A 13,204-nucleotide genomic window follows, 5' to 3' on the forward strand; every position below is an offset into this window, starting at 1 on the left:
CTTTACAATGTCGAGCATCAGATCGACGAGCCCCGAGCTTGGAACGCGGAACTTCTCCGCCCCTTTTACACCTAAGTATCCACTCGGACGAGTTGTAATAAAAGTACTTCTATAGTTTATTTATCAAAGACAAGAGCTTTATAATATTCCCAGTAATCGTTATTTCTTTTGTCCACTCAAAACAATCCCTCAGTGGGTGGCTTGGCTGCGAATCCGATTCGCCCAAGTCTGTAAAAAAAATCCTAACCGAGTGGTGAGCCAGTCTCCCACACGAAGGCTTAGCTGCAAAATCCGTTTCGCCTAAGATAAACAAAATCCTACCGAGTGGTAAGCCAGCCTTCCACTCGGAGGCTTAGCTGCAGACCAAGTACTCGCCTAAGATAAACAAAATCCTACCGAGTGGTAAGCCAGCCTTCCACTCAGAGGCTTAGCTGCAGTCCAAGTACTCGACTAAGATAAACAAAATCCTACCGAGTGGTAAGCCAGCCTTCCACTCGGAGGCTTAGCTGCAGTCCAAGTACTCGCCTAAGATAAATAAAATCCTATCTAGTGGTAAGCCAGCCTTCCACTCGGAGGCTTAGCTGCAGTCCAAGTACTCGCCTAAGATAAACAAAATCCTGTCGAGTGGTAAGCCAGCCTTCCACTCGGAGGCTTAGCTGCAGCATTTGCGCTCGCCTAAGTACAAATACAACGTGCGCTTTGCAAGGAGGACGAGGTGCAGGTCGACTGCTACCCTCTCCTTGCGAGCTACGCCACAAGTACAACGTGCGCTTCGCAAGGAGGACGAGGTGCAGGTCGACTGCTACCCTCTCCTTCCGAGCTACGCCACAAGTACAACATGCGCTCTGCAAGGAGGATGAGGTGCAGGTCGACTGCTACCCTCTCCTTCCGAGCTACGCCACCAATTCAAAATCCTACCGAGTGGAGAGCAAACCTCCCACTCGGGGGCTTAGCTGCAGCCCAGTGCTCGCCTAAGTATTTGAAATCCTACCGAGTGGAGAGCAAACCTCCCACTCAGGGGCTTAGCTGCAGCCCAGTGCTCGCCTAAGTATCTGGAATCCTATCGAGTGGAGAGCAAACCTTCCACTCGGGGGCTTAGCTGCAGCCCAGTGCTCACCTAAGTATCTGAAATCCTACCGAGTGGAGAGCAGACCTCCCACTCGGGGGCTTAGCTGCAGCCCAGTGCTCGCCTAAGTTTTTGAAAATCCTACCGAGTGGAGAGCAAACCTCTCACTCGGGGGCTTAGCTGCAGCCCAGTGCTCGCCTAAGTATTTTGAAAATCCTACCGAGCCGAGAGCAAACCTCTCACTCGGGGGCTTAGCTGCAGCACAATGCTCGCCTAAGTGTATTGGGGAACAAGTCGATTGCAGTGAGCGCTTCGCTTTAACCTGCAAAAGACACCTCAAACCAGATGCAAACATATTCAACGTCGAATCCAAGTTGGGATAACACCTAACGGAACCGAAAGTGCTCAGGCGCTAGGCCTGTTAAGGTTTGTCGGTTACAAACTCACTCGGCATACCGAGGCAAATTTAAAGTATCAAGCTCAGAAGTTTTTTTTACCCCTCCTGTGGAGGGTTGGAAGGTGCAACAAACTCGTCCAAATCAATTCCATCTGCAATCCGAGTGGCAGCAGCAATGAAGGTCTCCATGAAAGATCTGAAATCGTGCTTCTTGGTGTTAGCCACCCTAAGAGCCACCAGCTTGTCCTCTCGTGCATCCTTGCAGTGAACGCGGACCAGAGACAGAGCAACATCCGCACCACACCTGACCGAAGACTTCTTCCACGCCTACACTTGACTTGGGACCTTGTTCAGTCGAGTCATCAGAGACTCGAGGTCGTTCTGGAGCGTCTCTCTTGGCCAGAGTGTTGTGTCGATGCGAGAAGTTGCGACCTTCAGCCTTGTGAGATAGTCGATGATAGCAGCAACACGAGATTCAAGCCGGAGCACATTCATGGCGACTTCATCTTTCACGGGAGAGTTGATGGGGTCCAGGTTTACTTCCAGTCGACCAGTCTCCTCTTCAAAGTTCTGATCAAATTCTGCAAGCACAACCATCGAGTCAAGACAAACAGTCGAAGGTTACAATTAAAATATTTGTTTGACACAAAGGATTACCTTCAAGCATGAGGAACAACTTCTTGGCGAGTCCACCCAGATAAGCCTCTAGATCGTTCTTCTTTCTCTTCAACTCACTGGCCTTGTCATTCAGGGTGGTCTTGTCACTTTTCAGTCGAATGACCTCCTGGTTGGCAGCATCAAGAGCGGATTTCAGATTGGTGTTTTCTTCTTCAAGCTTGGTCACTGAAGCCAGCTTCTCATCCGCAAGCCTGGTCTTCTCTAAAGCAGTCTTTTGCATCTCAACCAAGTCACGCTCTTTCTTCTTCAAGGCATCCTTCACTTTGTCTGCAAAGTCAAAGTGAGATTAGATTCGGAAACAAGTAAGAGACAAAGGCAGTCGTCAAAAGCCTCACCAAGAATACCTTTAGCTTCCTCCTTCGCCTTCGTTAAGTTCTCTTGGGCCAGTTTCAGATCGAGCTCGAGCTGAATGTGCTTGTTCTCCAACTCAGTATAACGAGCTGCAAGGTTACAGGATTTCTACGAAGAACCAATCGACAAATGTCAAAGACAAATCACTTCCGAGTGAGTAAGGAAAAATCATACCGTTTCTAAGACTACGGCCGAATACAAACATTCGACCATAAGTCTCGGGGACTACACCCAGTGGGTGCACTCAGCGTGCCCCCACTAGTTTCATTAGTTAGAGTCGACCAGTCGACCAACGAAAAAAAGAAGGGAGATGTTCTTCAGACTATAGTCGACTGCCAGCAGTCGACCACAGTCTCGGGGACTACACCCAGTGGGTGCACTCAGCGTGCCCCCACCGGTCTATGAATCTATTCGACCTAGTCGAGTAAGGAAAAAACTTAAAGCCTATGGTCGACTGCCAGCAATCGACCATAGCCTTGGGGACTACACCCAGTGGGTGCACTCAGCGTGCCCCCACTAATCCGGAATTTCAATCGACGCACCCAGTGGGTGGAGGTCAAACTCTAAGAATTTCAGAAAGAAGAGTTTTCAGATATCATATCCTAACAGAACAGGCAGTGACCGACTGACCTGAACATTACTCTGAAGAGCCGAACTGGCGTCATAGGCTGCCTGGCTGGCTTCTCGTATTGCCTTCACTTGCTCCATCATGACCCCCGCTTGGCGTATTGCTTCTTTAGCAGCACTAGCTTGGTCTTCTGGAATGGGGTAGGTGGAGAAAAGCGAGGGTTGAGCAGCACTCGACGACGAAGGGCGAGCACTCGTCAACGGCACCGCAAAGGTTACGGTGGGTCGAGTGACATTGTCTCCCTCCACGACCAACGTCTCGGGTGCCGGCACATCCTGAGTCGCCTTGCCAGCAGACGTTTTCTTGCTCCTCCTTTGCCGTGGTGGTTCTTCTTCGTCGTCGTCAGGAAGGTCAATAACAATGTTAGATGAAACTGCAGAAAGAATCAAAATTAGAGACAATAAGTTAGTCGACTGAAAACGGCATCACAAGAGTCATACCAGGTTTTGAGGTAGCAACATCCTCCATCTCGTGGTCTTCAGCCCTGGCTGAAGTATCGAAAGTAGCAGCGCTGCAGTTCCAAAAGTCAGTCGATTGGCCCATGAGTCGACCAAGAACAAGTTCATGAAACGGGGAAAACTCAAGACTACCATTACCCTGAGATAGTGGGGATCACCATCTTCATCTTCAGCAAGACCTTCGCGGGTTTCGACGGTGCCACTCGAGATTGCTTCGGAGCCTTCTCAGTCGGCGCCGGAGAAGTAGTCCGAGGGCGCTTGGTCGACTGTGTAGCGGTCGCGACCCCCTTACCACGCTCAGTCGCGGGATCATGGACAAGCTTCGAGCGTCTTTCCGAGCGGGGAGGTACCACTTCCTCCCCCCTCCTCTTCTTCCTCCTCACCAGAGTCATCGCCCTCGTCATTGTCGTCAGCATCCGAATCCCACTCCTCCGGGCTTTCGCCCCTGCTTCCTTCCTCCTCCTCAGTCGGCGTCTGCGCTCCATTGGGCATCGAGTATAATTCAGTGGTGGCCTGTCAGACAACAAAGCAAAACAAAGATCAATCGACCAATTCGCGGCAAAGCAGAATGGATAAAGCAAGATTACAATCGGAGATAAGTGGCCATACCGTGTCTGGCGTATAAGTACAGTCGAGTGGCGGGATCCTCCTAGCCCCTCGAGGGTTGTCCTTGTTCCCTGTGATGGCGGCCACCCACCTCTCCAGCGTGGCGTCGTCGACTGCTTCTGGATGGACCCGAGTGGTGTCTTCGGTACCGCAGTACAGCCACATCGGGTGGCCTCGGTACTGAAGCGGTTGGATGCGCCGCCTAAGGAAGACTTCCAGAAGATCCATGCCCGTCACTCCGTCCCGAACGAGTTGGACCACGCGCTCCATCAACATTTTTACCTCGGCTTTCTCCTCAGGAATCACCTTCAGAGAAGACGGTTTGTCCACTCGATCCATGGAGAATGGAGGGAGACCAGTCGACTGCCCCGGCGTCGACTCGTCTTGGCAGTAGAACCAAGTCGACTGCCACCCTCTGATCGACTCAGAAAGGGTCATGGCCGGGAAAGTGCTCTTATTCCTCAACTGAATCCCAAGACCCCCGCACATCTGAATAACCTTGGTCCTTCATCATCCGGACTCGCCTTTTTCACTGTCTGTGAGCGACAGGTGAATATGTGCTTGAGGAGACCCCAGTGTGGTCGACAACCTAGGAAGTTCTCACACATGGACACAAAGGCAGCAAGATAGGCGATGGAATTGGGATTGAAATGGTGGAGTTGCGCCCCAAAGAAATTCAGAAACCCCCGGAAGAAAACACTCGGCGGCAGAGAAAAACCACGGTCTACGTGAGTGGCTAAGAGAACGCACTCACCCTCTTGCGGCTGCGGTTGACACTCGGTCCCCGGAAGCCTCGCTGACCCGTGGGGGATCAGTCCCTAATTGGCCAGGTCATTGAGATCTTTCTCAGTGATGGTCGAGCGGATCCAATCCCCTTGGACCCAACCCTTCGGCAGGCGGGACCTTGACGAAGATCCGCCCCGACTGGATGGTCTCCCCTTCACTTGCCCCGTCGCCGTCGCCTTCTTCGTGCGCTCTAGGGCCGTCGTCTTCTCCTTCACCATTATCGCCGGCGAAGCGCGCGAGGGGTGGATAGGCGGAGGCGAGAGCAGGCGCAGTGGGCGGAGGCAAAGAGGGAAGAGAGAAGAATGGGAAGGCACTGTTCAAAAAAAAAAACCCTCCCCCAGCGCTTTATATAAGGGCGCTTCCGAGTGGCTTCCGAGTGGGTCCGGGCGATCCTGTCACATCCCAAAACAGTCGCGCACGCACGATACGTGGTGAAAAAGGCGGCACGGAAATTAAGGCGTCCACGCCTTATCCCATCCGATTGTCGCGGACCGCCTCGCTTCGCGCACTTCCCAAATTTCGGATCCCGCAAAATCCGCTAACAACAGATCAATCTGTTAGACGATATCTTTCCCGTGATCTGTCGCTCGGAAGTTCACCAAAGTTCAAAAGTTCACTCGACAAAAGACAAGAATGGATCAAGGCGACTGAAGTAAAAGTTGACGCCAACGCCGAAAGAAAAATCGCCGATCCAAGATACGACATAATCAAAGCACAGGAAATAAGTCGGAGAAAACCATCAACTCCTTCCTCACTCGAACCTCGATCCATTCGAGGGCTAATGATGATGTTATGTACCTAGGGTAGGGTCATGGACCTATCTAGGATACCATACCCAAGGACATCCTTAGACGAAGCTACCTTCCAGTCGACCAGGAGAGGCTCCACTCGACCAAGAGAGACTCCACTCGACCGGCTAGAAGACACTCGACCATGAAGACTCACTCGACCACCAGAAATTCAGGATCTACTCTGTATCCAAACGGTCTGTAATTAAGTAGTCTTAATGGTCATGATGACCCTTTATGTAGGGCGTTACCAGTAATGCCCGGCCTTAATGTACTTTAACCCTCTACTACGTGGGTAGGCTGGGGTCCTGGCGTCCTCTATATAAGCCACCCCCCTCCATTGGTAGAAGGGTTCGCACCCCTGTAATCCTTATACACATAAACCAGTCGACCGCCTCTGGGCTCCGAGACATAGGACTATTACTTCCTCAGAGAAGGGCCTGAACTCGTTAAACACTCGTGTGTACAACTACTCCATAGCTAGGATCTTGCCTCTCCATATCTACCCCCCATTCTACTGTCAGACTTAGAACCACGACACTTTCTGCGGTATAGATGATAGAGGAGACGAAGGAGAAGAAATGGTGTCAGTTGGTACAAGATATATGGAGAAAAAGTATTGAAGTATTGTCTTTTATTGTTGTAATAAGAATGGCAATAGGAATCTGGGGAGATTAGAGGTTCTAGGTATGATGTTGTGCACACGATCTTTTTACTTATGACGATCCTCATGGAACCGTGGTTAACATCTAAGATTCAATTCATACAATCCAAACAATTTTGGGAATGTTGTCCCTATTTAATTTCCACAATGTTGGCTCTTATCAAAACGTTTACAAGTAGTAGTACCGTGAAGAATGGTGTCAATAGTCAATACACAAATTATAAAATTCCATATAGAGTGTAGATAAATAGGTCAATGCCACTATGCCAAGGTCCATAGATCCCGTGTCCATGGCTTGAGATGTCGCATCAAGTCATTGTAGCCTCTAAGAGGAAGTATAATAGACCCATGTAGGCGGGCTATAAGATGTCACATCAGATTTATGTCTAGTTGGATGAGAGAGCAGAGGAGAGAGAAGAGAAGCGAGCTACAAACTTACATCCTGTTGTAGCATGAACTCTCTGTGAGAGAAAGATATGGGCATATATATTAATGGTATAACATACTAGTATGACAACTATTGTATGAGTGAACTATTAGATGAGTGAGGCCCTTTGGAGCTCTGCCTCCATGGAGGCCGACATGTTTGAAAAGATCAAAATTCATACTTTTGAATTTAGAAATTCTGAAAAATGTAGAAGTATATAAGAATGTGATATGTATGTGAGTAAAACTTTAGGATGAAATAACTTAAAATGCTATCTGTGCAAAAAAAAAATCACGGACTTCGGGGATGAACAATGTCATGTGCTAGAAGCCACATATTAGTTTTTTTTTTCACAACCCTCATTTGAACGTATTTCGTCCTAAAAGGTACACACGTGTGTTATGCCTCCATGTAGATTTGTATTTTTTTTTCAGATTTTTTAAAATGTATTTTTTTTGATGAATTTGTTTTTCCAAGAAAAGCTTTAAAAGGAATTTTCGCTATTAAGTTGGCTATAAGTGACATGACAACTCCATACAGCCGACTATATGTTATACTATTAACCGCTCTGTTTTTTTAAAAAAACGCTTTATCACTTAAAAGATTTAAGCATTATATCCGGCCTCTGTATAACTATGTTGCACGTAGCCAAATTAACCATAGCCATCGAGTGTTGAGGATGTAGCATAAGATAGAAAATTTACAACTAGCATGAAGAATTGTGTCAATGGAAAATTTACAACTACCATGAAGAAAGTTGAGGATACGACGCAAGATGAAGATTTGGAATCAAACGAGAAGGGAATTTACTGTGGACGACGGGGCAGGTGATAGACACGTGGCCGCGCCAGTTGCAAAAACCATGCAACAGTAAAAAAAAAAATGCACCCACGCATTCAGAAAAGGTTCAAAGACCCCGATGCATCTTCCCACCCGCCAATTAATGCCCCCTCGGGACCAGCGCATCACTTCAATGCGAAGAACCAAAAAGACCCGAGAAGAAAAAAAGAAGAGCTTCCACCGCGAGCAGAAGGAAGCAGCAGCAGCAGCAGCAGTAGCAGAGCTAGCGCGAGGCGGGCGACCGTGGGATCCCGCATGGCGGCGCCCTGAGGGAGCCCGCGCCGCCCACCGGGCTCCGGCGGAGATGCGGCCGCGGGGAGCCGCCCTGCTCCTCCTCCTCACCGCGCTCTCCTCCGTTTATGGTACGTACGCTCGAGATTTTCCCCCCTCTCTGCTGTTCTTGCACGGGTGGTTTATCTTACTTTTTCTTGGATTCGACATTCGAGTCGCAATGCCGACTGGAATTGTGGCCTGGGCTCGCGGCCCTGCAATGGGATCGCCCGCGAAAAGCGCCGGCCATGGCGTGCGTGGCAAGTCCCCCCATGGTTGTGACTTGTGCGGGGAAAAAAGGTTTTTGCCTTTGCCTCATGGAGCTAAGCTCCTGCGATTTGCCCGAGCGCATCTGAATCCAGGCCGGGAGGACAAGGCACGGATGGCCGTCTCCTGCCCCCTTCTCTCTGCTTTTCATGAATCAAATCAGGCCCAGTACATCGAGCTTGGAATTTCGATGCAAATTTGTGGTTCGGATTTCTTGCATCGGCGGTGCCAGCAAGCATCGGTACAGAAATTTCTAGGTTTTGGTGCATTGCTGGCGAGGGGTTTTGGCCTTTTGGGCAGGTTCCGTTCGGTCGGTCCTCATCTTCTTGCATACAGCAGCTGTCATTACACTCGGCGGCACCCACTCGACTTTATGCATAATGCCAGGCCCCAACCGATGGGGAAAACATGTCTGCATTTGCATTTTCGTGTCCATTAAACACATTGCCGTTTCAGCTATGGTGAATGCAAGTTTTGTATTATCTGCTTTGGTGTTTGTATGCATTGCAAGGGTTCAAACAACTTTTCTGAATACCCTTACCCCGTGCAGTGCCACTGGGAACGGCAAGCTCAACAACCATCACGGCCTACTTACTTGGATTATGGAGTAGAACACATCGGCATTCGGTTCTTTCCCCTGCACCAGCCCCTTCTCCCGGACCTCAAGGTAAGTAGAACTACTCATGAGGTTTCTGCATATAAATGGTAATTACAGGTGTAGATGGCAATCACATACTTTTCTGTCCGTGACATAAGATAATTATTTTCTGTGTGTACTCTTCCATTTCAATTATCCTGTTCATTTTGAATTGTCTGTATCACTTATCTATGCTTTTGTTTACCAGGTGCCTCTGTTTATCACCCAGTGCATAGGCATCACAGGAAACGACCTCGTGTCGCCCCACCATCTTCGTCACCATCATTTGAAAGACAAGGTTTTACTTTTTCTCCTCAGACCAATAGAGACTGCATCTTACTATTACCACTGAACGAGATAACACTAATACGCCTGCCTGTCACTGAAAATTAAACAGATTGCAGTGGAATAACTTGTTCCGCTCCGCTCACTTCTACTCCAATTGGTTCCCCTTGTGGTTGTGTATATCCTATGCAAATTCAGCTTGATCTTAGTGTGGCACCGTACCAGCTGTTCCCTAGAGTTGATGAGCTAGAAATCGAGATTGCAGCAGGTACATTCCTGAAACAGAGTCAAGTTCGGATAATGGGTGCTGGGGGAAGTATTCAAGATCCGGATAAGACTACCGTCACCATTGATTTGGTGCCACTGGGTCAGAAGTTTGATAGGACTTCAGCCTTACTGATCAGCAACAGGTTTTTGCGAAAGAAAGTTCCGATAAAGTCATCTATTTTTGGTGATTATGACGTAACGTATGTTCATTATCCTGGTGAGTGACATGATTGTTGTTGACACATCCACTTCGCTAGCTTAATGGCCCATTAGTCATGTTTTGCTTGCTTTATTTAATCACAAAAACATTGCAGGCCTTCCTTCTTCGGTACCTAATATCCCAGGATCCTTCGGTCCAATTAGCAGCAATGAGTATCCCTTTGGTGCAAATGTACACAATGGAAGCCATCCGAAGATTAGCTCCAAAATTATCGCCATAATTGCTCTGTCAGCTGTTGTGTTTGTTTTGACATGTTTTGGCATCTGCATCATATGCAAATACAAAGGACGCCAAAAGCCTCATGGAATTGGTCATGCTTCAAATTCGTCAAACACCAGAAAAACAGGTAATTTCGGTAGCAAGCTATTGTATATAATACACTACACTTCTAATTTCTGCATTATAGCAATTTGTACTTAAATTAGTTAAGCTGGAAATTAAACACCAGGCCTTGACTGTACAAATTCTGATCTTGCTACAGTTTCCTAGCGAATATGCACCAGGACAATAAAGCTTAATTTTCAGATCATTTTAGTGTCCAGATAATGTTTGTAATAACACCTTGTTACTAACTGACTGTTTCAGGTATCAGGTCATCGTTCTCCAGTATGACTAGCTCGACAGCATCTTTTCCTTCGACTATAGCAACCTGCCCGCGCACGGTTAAGACATTCTCAATTTCTGAGCTTGAGAAGGCAACAGACAAATTTAGCTTCAAAAGAATAATAGGCGAAGGAGGGTATGGACGTGTTTATCGTGGCATAGTTGAAGATGGAGTTGAGGTTGCTGTCAAATTGCTCACTGGGAAACACCAAAACAGAGACCGTGAGTTCATCGCAGAGGTTGAGATGCTAAGTCGTTTGCATCACCGCAATCTCGTCAAGTTGGTCGGTATATGCGTTGAACGGAGCACGAGATGCCTGGTATTCGAGCTTGTGCCAAACGGAAGTGTGGAGTCTCACCTGCATGGTATGTGAACCTATGTTAATCTGCATAACATGTCCACGTTCATAGTGGTTTAAGAAACTTTACCTCCAAAGCGTACAACACCATATGCATATATGATCTGGTCTTTTTTTGTTGGCATATAAAAACCCCAGGAAATTCTCTACTGTAAATATGCACTCCTAATATACTTCTGTTTTGATATTTCAGGGCCAGATAAAATATATGGCCCACTTGACTTTGACACCAGAATGAAAATAGCCCTGGGTGCAGCAAGGGGTCTGGCCTATCTGCATGAGGATGCCAATCCCCATGTCATTCACCGTGATTTCAAGGCTAGCAATGTTCTACTGGAGAACGATTTCACCGCCAAGGTTGCGGATTTCGGGTTGGCCAAGGAAGCATCAGAAGGAATCGAGCACATTTCCACTCAGGTCATGGGAACTTTCGGGTAAGATGTCCTGCTGTTACTGCCATCGTTGTAGAGTAATACACCACCCTAAGTTTCTTTGAATCCTTGTGGAGTTTTGAAACGGATCATGGATCATTTGCAGGTACGTTGCCCCGGAGTATGCGATGACGGGGCATCTCCTTGTCAAGAGCGACGTGTACAGCTACGGCGTGGTGCTCCTGGAGCTCCTGTCGGGCCGGAAGCCGGTGGACATGACGCAGCCGCCGGGGTCCGAGAACCTGGTCACCTGGGCGCGCCCGCTGCTGACCAACCGGGAAGGCCTGCAGCTGCTGGCGGACCCGTCGCTGCCGGCGGCGAGCCGGGACTTCGAGAAGCTGGCCAAGGCGGCGGCCATCGCGTCCATGTGCGTGCACGTGGAGGCGGCGCAGCGGCCGTTCATGGGCGAGGTGGTGCAGGCGCTGAAGCTGATCTACAGCGGCGGCAACGAGGAGACCTGCAGCGGCTCCCTGGGCGGCGGCGGCGGCACGCCCACGGAGGAGGAGGAGTCCCCGTGGAACGACGGCGGCAGGAGCTGCTCGTGGAACGACGACAGCGACGCGCCGTCCTGGCCGCGCGTCCCCGGGGCGCCCCGCGCGGGCTACGGCTCGGACCCCGCGGAGGAGTCGTCGGCGCGGCGGCCGCGGTCGACGCCGAGCGCGGTGCTGGACAGGATCGAGTCCCTGGCGGCGTACGACTGGTCCGGCCCGCTGAGGACCAGGGCGAGGAACTTCTACCGGCTGAGGGGCAGCATGAGCGAGCACGGCCACCGCCCTTCCGACGACGGCAGCGTCGAGGGCGACTGGATGTAGCCACCTAGCAGCCGAGAGACGGAGAGAGAGTTCCATGACTTCCATCCCATTCTGTAATCTGTAATTGTATAGCCCGCGCTAGGTAAGGTAATGCTTCTTGTCGCTCCGATCCGATTTTGATGCGAAGAAAAGAACCCCTGGTTCTAGATCATTTTTAATCTAGTGGACGATGCATCGTGCATGCGTTTTGGGCCACAGGTTTGGTCTCTTATTTCGCGAGAGGACGCAAACTGAGTACTTCATTCCTAACCGATCCTTGAAAGGCGTCGGAGAATAAAAATTTTGCGCCTAGCGGATCACTTATCGGCAGAGTATACTTCTTTTACTCCTCGGCCGCCTCAACTCTCAATATACTCGGCTGCCCACCCATGGAGTATAATTTCCCCCCTCCACACTGCGCCGGCACCCATCCCGCCTCGCATGTTGCCGGCGTTGCCTCCGAGCACCACCCTTTGCCTCCGTCGAATCCCTGCTGCCTCCACAGCTCGCCTGCCGCACTCTGAGACGCTCGCCGGTTGCCGTCGTCGCTGGAATCAAGCTCTATTGCTGCCGCCGCTCGTCGACCCCGTCGCTGGAAGCACACACTGCATTTTCTTTCTCCTAGCCCATCCGTCAACTGCCGGGCATCTCGAAGCCCTACTGACCACTAGCAGCGTTGAACATATTAAGTAGGCCTTTGCGCATGTACTCCCTCCGTCTGGAAGCGGCTAAATTTCGTGTTTTGACCCTTTCTGAAAATTATTTCAGGATCTGACCCTCCTTCGAATTTTTTTTCCGGGATTTGACCCTTTCGCCTACCGCCAGGCACCGTGGTGGTAGGATTGTACAACCTACCGTCAATGGCCCCGGCGGTAGGTGCCTTGACGACGCCTGACGGCCGTTTGCCGGGGCTGACGTGAAAAAGGGCCTACCGCCAGGGCCCATGGCGGTAGGGTACTGAAGCCTACCGCCGGAGCCTCTGGCGGTAGGGTCCTGTGTGGTGGATAAGGTGGGGAGGGGCTGGTTTGTGGGCCCCACCACCACTCTTCTTCTCCACTCATCTTCTTCCCCATGCTCAGCTCCTCTCCCTCCTCTCTCCCCCTCACAAACCCCCACTAGATCCCCTCCATTTGCTTGAGATTTCACCGGTGGATCCGGATCATTTTCATCACCCAAGGTACCTCCCCCATTTCCTCTCCTTTCGATTGGTTGAGATCTTTGTTTTGTGTGGATTTGGTCACCTTCTTGCAAAACCTAGGTGTTGATCTTGTTGTGTGCATTTATGATGCATTTATGGCTAGGGTTAGTGTTAGTGTTAGGGTTAGGATTAGGGTTATGTTGGGGGTTAGGGTTATAGTTGGTATGTTGGGGTTATGGTTAAGGTT

The 13,204-nt window shown here is 49.9% G+C and overlaps 1 protein-coding gene across 1 annotated transcript; it reads left to right on the forward strand.

Annotated features, from left to right (window-relative positions):
- The first annotated feature begins 7,805 nt into the window (after nucleotides 1-7,805).
- On the forward strand, nucleotides 7,806-12,035 carry LOC123046001 (receptor-like serine/threonine-protein kinase ALE2). The gene is made up of 8 exons (XM_044469263.1): nucleotides 7,806-8,051; nucleotides 8,777-8,893; nucleotides 9,072-9,161; nucleotides 9,261-9,632; nucleotides 9,730-9,981; nucleotides 10,221-10,604; nucleotides 10,791-11,031; nucleotides 11,135-12,035. The coding sequence occupies exons 1-8, from the start codon at nucleotides 7,823-7,825 to the stop codon at nucleotides 11,838-11,840; spliced, it is 2,391 nt and encodes a 796-aa protein (XP_044325198.1). The 5' UTR covers nucleotides 7,806-7,822; the 3' UTR covers nucleotides 11,841-12,035.
- The last annotated feature ends 1,169 nt before the right edge of the window (nucleotides 12,036-13,204 follow it).

Source organism: Triticum aestivum, chromosome 2B, assembly GCF_018294505.1.
Source record: "Triticum aestivum cultivar Chinese Spring chromosome 2B, IWGSC CS RefSeq v2.1, whole genome shotgun sequence".
In the NCBI taxonomy this organism is placed as follows: Eukaryota; Viridiplantae; Streptophyta; class Magnoliopsida; order Poales; family Poaceae; genus Triticum; species Triticum aestivum.

What these genes read in the sequence shown, in the direction of transcription:
- LOC123046001 (XM_044469263.1), top strand. Translation starts at nt 7,823, where the DNA reads ATGCGAAGAACCAAAAAGACCCGAGAAGAAAAAAAGAAGAGCTTCCAC. An exon ending in AACGTATGTTCATTATCCTG is followed by an intron (nt 9,633 to 9,729) that starts GTGAGTGACATG and finishes AAAACATTGCAG; the next exon opens with GCCTTCCTTCTTCGGTACCT. An exon ending in CAGGTCATGGGAACTTTCGG is followed by an intron (nt 11,032 to 11,134) that starts GTAAGATGTCCT and finishes GATCATTTGCAG; the next exon opens with GTACGTTGCCCCGGAGTATG.